The sequence below is a fragment of the Mandrillus leucophaeus genome, unplaced genomic scaffold, assembly GCF_000951045.1.
Source record: "Mandrillus leucophaeus isolate KB7577 unplaced genomic scaffold, Mleu.le_1.0 Scaffold13, whole genome shotgun sequence".
NCBI lineage: Eukaryota > Metazoa > Chordata > Mammalia > Primates > Cercopithecidae > Mandrillus > Mandrillus leucophaeus.
Window position 1 is genome coordinate 2,802,793 of NW_012101254.1, and position 5,329 is coordinate 2,808,121.

Consider the following 5,329-nt stretch of genomic DNA (forward strand, 5'->3'; position numbering starts at 1 on the left):
GCCTCCCAAAGTGCTGGGATTACAGGCTTGAGCCACCGCGCCCGGCCCGGAAATATATTCTTAAATAATACAAAGTCTAAATGAATTCTGACCTATAGATTGGAAAATCATTTCACAGATTACAAGGATAATATAAACTAATATAAAGTCAATGGAAGAATTGCAAAACAAACTGTATTCCTTTGTCACAGCTCAGTGTGTTTAGTAAAAGAGCCAGTGAATACCAGTGGTATCAAATATGAATAATGCCTATGTTATATATATAGGTCCACAAAGATTATGTTTAGAGCATTTCTACAAGTTGTTCAATGTAAAAGGGCAATGATGATGGTGATTTTTACTATATATTAATGGAAAATTTCAGAGAATATTCTGGTTTGAAAAAATATTTAAGTCACAAAGAGGAGAATTTGGGATAATTTACATGGAAGCATTCTGAAAAATGTAAAACATGCAATACAAACTGAAGTGGAATACTCCAAGAAATCTTGGCCAGGCGCAGTGGCTCACACCTGTAATCCCAGCACTTTGGAAGGCCAAGGCGGGTGGATCACGAGGTCAGGAGATCAAGACCATCCTGGCCAACATGGTGAAACCCTGTTTCTACTAAAAATACAAAAATTAGCTGAGCGTGGTGGCACGTGCCTGTAATCCCAGCTACTTGGGAGGTCGAGGCAGCATAATCTCTTGAACCAGGGAGTCAGAGGTTGCAGTGAGCCAGGATCATGCCACTGCACTTCAGCCTGGCAATAGAGTGAGATTCCGTCTCAAAAAAAAAAAAAAAAAAAAAAAAAAGAAATCTTAGGCATAGAGCATAAGTGAAAAAAACATAAAAATATCCTATTAAAGTAAAAAATGTATAGCATTTATACAGGAAGGCCTATTCAAAGATATACATAAGGTTTTAAACAGCCTCTGTTTTAAATAAGGTGTAAAATATATAACAGATAACACAAAAACCACTTAGTAGAAAGTATACTTACAGAGCAATAAAGAAATTTATCCTGGTATGCTCACTTATAGTAAATTTAGCCCTCTTGAAATAAACAAAGGTCATAGCCAAAAGATACTATAACGAAAAAAGTTAAAAATTAATATTAATATTTTGCTTTCACAAAGAAAACTGCTTTAAAATAGTTAACATTAAAATTTTCTGATGAATAAGTTAAAACAATAAAGTGTTACTTATTATAGAATTGTGTACTTACTTTTTGACTTTCTGTAATCCACCATGTGAACAGTGAAAAGTAATTCTTGACTATTTATTACATCATTATTTACTAGAACGGACTCCTAAATTTTATTATTGTCAATAGTTTGAGCTAAAATCCCACTTTTATCTAATTTAAACTTCAAATCTATACAGAAATTGAAGTAACAGCAAAATGAACAGCCATGCATCCTCACTTAGATGCACCAAATTTGCCATGTTTGCTATCTCTATTTATGTGTATGTATGTGTATATATAATTTTTCTAAGCCCTTTGAGTTAGTTGCAGACATCCATACTAACTTTTTAAAATAACTTGTTAAAATGATTTCCAAATGACTTCAGAAATTAGAATAACATGGTTCTATTTTCATGGAGAGAATGTGTTTTAAAGATATTATTAGAAAGATACATCTCTAGCCTGATTATTAGCACATAGGCCATGTTCTGTCTGTTCAAATTAAAAACAAGTTACAATAATGTATCAGATTATCTCTCATAAGACATTTATTCACCCTATTGTAACAGGATTTGCCACAAAGCTGATACCAAGTTTTCACAGTAACTTCCAGTAAAGTACTCTTGAGATAGTGTTAAGATACAGTAGTTACTTTTCAAACACTGCCCCCTTCTGTGCAACAACTTTAATGCACCTTAAAACCGTAAAGTTTAAAACTTCCTGACGGGCGCGGTGGCTCAAGCCTGTAATCCCAGCACTTTGGGAGGTCGAGGCCGGTGGATGACAAGGTCAGGAGTTCGAGACCAGCCTGGCCAATATAGTGAAACCCCATCTCTACTAAAAATACAGAAAAAGTAGCCAGGCGTGGTGACACATGCCTGTAATCCCAGCTATTTGGAAGGCTGAGGCAGGATAATTGCCTGAACCCGGAAGGCGGAGGTTGCAGTAAGCTGAGATCATGCTACTGCACTCCAGCCTGGATGACAGAGTGAGACTCCATCTCAAAAGAAAAAGAAAAAAAAAACCCATCATAACTCCACATGAATTGTATATTTGATATTACAGCATTACTGTTAATTTTTAAAAGTATTATGACATTGTAATTGTTTTAAAATAGCCCTTAACTTTTAGTGATATATTGTGAAATATTTATGGAAAAATGTTAGGATGTCTGGGATCAGCTTCAAAATAATCCAGTTTTTGGTGAGAAGCATTAGAAGAAACAAGAATGGCCACAGTTGATCTACTGTAGCTAGATGAGAGGCATATGGAGGCTGTTTGTTCTATTTACTTCAAATTGTGTATGTTTTAAATTTTCCAAAATGAAATTTTAAAAATTTTATAAACCTTCTTCTAGTGTATCCCTGTCATCTTAAGCTTAAATAAAAATGTTCACCCCAGTACTTTGTATTTAATCACAAGCTAACCTTCCATTTATTCCCTTTACTGTTGGCTAGTAGTGATGTAAAGTCACGCTTAATTTTCAAATATGACTGCTTGATACAAAATGGCATTTACAAAGCTGAAAATTCTTAGCACAAGAAATTTTTTTCTAAAATAAAAAGCTGAAAATTTTATTTTATTATTATTTTTGAGACAGAGTCTTGCTCTGTCACCCAGGCTGAAGTGCAGTGGCTCCATCTCGGCTCACTGCAACCTCTGCCTCCTGGGATCAAGCAATTCTCCTGTCTCAGCCTCCTGAGTAGCTGGGACTATGGGTGTACGCCACCACACCCGGCTAATTTTTGTATTTTTTAGTAGAGACGGGGTTTCTCCATGTTGGCCAGGCTAGTCTTGAACTGTTGATCTCAGGTGATCTGCCTGCCTCAGCATCCCAAAGTGCTAGAATCACAGGCATGAGTCACAAAGCTGAAATTTTAACCATTCAACAAAATCTAAAGAACACAGAAACATCGCTGCTCCCAGTGTGTAAGTTAGACATTCTTTTATGAAACACTGATTCCTAAAGAACATGTTAAACTAATTTTACCTACAAAATTACTGAGATTTGTTTTCTCTGAGTTACTTACAAAATACTAAAATGCAGACTACCTCAGTAAAGTAAATCTCAGAATATTTTTTCTCCACAACCTGATAAAAGGTAATAACTGATTAAAATGCATTAAGTCTATACTGATTTTTTGTTTGTGTGTGTATGTGGTTTTTTTTTGTTTGTTTGTTTTGTTTTGTTTTTAAGACAGGGTCTTGTCCAGGCTTGAGTGCAGTGGTGGTATCACAGCTCACTGCAGCCTTGATCTCCCTGGCTGAAGCAATCCTCCTGCCTCAGCCTTCTAGGTAGCTGTGACTACAAGTATGAGTCACCATGTCCAGATAATTTTTTTTTTTTTTAATTAGAGACCAGGTCTCCCTGTGTTGCCAAGACTGGTCTTGAAACTCGTGGGCTTAAGTGACCCTCTGATGCCTTGGCCTTCCAAAGTGTTGGGATTATAGGCATGAGCTGCCACACCTGTTCTGCTTTCTGTTTTCAATACAAATATAAATTTAAGGTCATTTAAATGTAATCAATAATATTCTACAATTCTTCAAGTATAGACTCAATCTATGCTATATGCTAATTCCAAAAATTAATGTGTAAAGATTCTGCTTCGAAGGAGCAGCACAGGCTAGCTCTTATTTTTTTTAATTTTTAAATTTAATTAATTTATTTAGAGACAGAGTCTTGCTCTGTTGTCCAGGCTGGAATGCAGTGGCACAATTGATCATAGCTCACTGTATCCTCCAACTTCTGGGTTCAAGTGATCCTCCCACCTCAGCTGGGTGGCTGGGACTACAGGTGCATGCCACCACACCTGGCTAATTTTTAAATTTTTTAGAGATGGGGGTCTCACTATGTTGCCCAGGCTGGTCTCCAACTCCTGGCTCCAAGTGATCCGCCCACCTCAGCCTCCCAAAGTTTTGGGATTACAGGTGGGAGCCACTGCACCTGGCCGCTAGCTCTTTTCTTAATCATAACTAATAAGATAGAAAATTCTTATAAGGTCTCATTAAAGCTCTAATGGTTCAGTTACATTATAATGCTGGTTAATGGTTATACTGTTACCAAATTTACCTTGTCTGCAATTTTACAGCAGCAGTCCATCCACAAGAAATCTTGAATTAAATCGTCATCTACAACAAAAGATAGCTATAACTTGTCTTTTAAAAACAGAATGTTTCCTTTTGAAGAATTTCTATGTCAAGAGATTACACATAGTGCTTAGAAATAAAACAAAAATGAATGAACCAGTGTTGCCTAAGGTGGAATTTTCAGTTCTTTGGTGTATTTACCATTGCAAGGACTGTACAAAAAACTACTGCTTTATCCTTCATCAACCCATCTGATTTGCCTTAATATATGGCTCAGACTGGAGAATGGCAGAAGTGTTTGGTTTACTGAATATCCAATAGTATTTTTAGTTTTGCATTCTTCTATTTATCTCTATTCCACTTTCTATTATTCAAATACATACGAAAATGTCTATATAAAGGATTCATAATTCATTAGTTATTTATAATTAACATTTGAAAAAATTATTATGATAAAAAGATCAACAAACACATTGTTAAAATAATAACATCTAGAAAGTAGGTAAAATATTTATTTCAATTCTAAAGGGCTAAAATATATAGTCTCAAAATATATTAATAGTTGTCAGGATGTAATCTAGAAAAATCTGCTTTTTTCCATTCCCTCTTTCTCTTTCTTTTCTTTCTTTTTTTTTTTTTTTAAGAGACAGGGTCTCACTATGTTGCCCAGGTGGGCATTGAACTCCTGGGCTCAAGTGATCCTCTGGCTTCAGACTCCTAAGTACCTGGAACTACAGGTACATGCCACCATGCCAGTCTCCTCTCTTTCATTTTAAGTAAAAAGGCATAACTTCTTTATATCCATTTGTGTACACTAAAATATCATCAATGTAGTCACATGGAAAGTTCCAAGAATAACTACTGATTTCCTGAGAATAGTAATTTCTGACTTGCTAATTTTTTTTCCTTTTTTAAATAGGGTCTCACTTTGTCATCCAGGCTGGAGTGCAGTGGCGTGATCTCGGCTCAACTGTAGCCTTAACCTCCTGGGTTCGAGATCCTCCCACCTCAGCCCCCTAGATAGCTGGGACTACAGGTGTGTACCACCATGCCCAGATAACTTTTTTTTTTTT

The 5,329-nt window shown here is 35.9% G+C and overlaps 1 protein-coding gene across 3 annotated transcripts in view; it reads right to left on the minus strand.

Annotated features, from left to right (window-relative positions):
• SPDYA (speedy/RINGO cell cycle regulator family member A) overlaps positions 1 to 5,329 on the minus strand; it is a 40,763-nt gene that overhangs the window by 28,207 nt on the left and 7,227 nt on the right. For all 3 annotated transcript variants that reach the window (XM_011972573.1, XM_011972574.1, XM_011972575.1), the window contains 2 exons: positions 4,240 to 4,298; positions 984 to 1,069 (listed from right to left, as the gene is read on the minus strand). In XM_011972573.1, the coding sequence (XP_011827963.1) occupies positions 984 to 1,069; positions 4,240 to 4,298 (145 nt within the window). The remainder of the gene's footprint in view (positions 1 to 983; positions 1,070 to 4,239; positions 4,299 to 5,329) is intronic.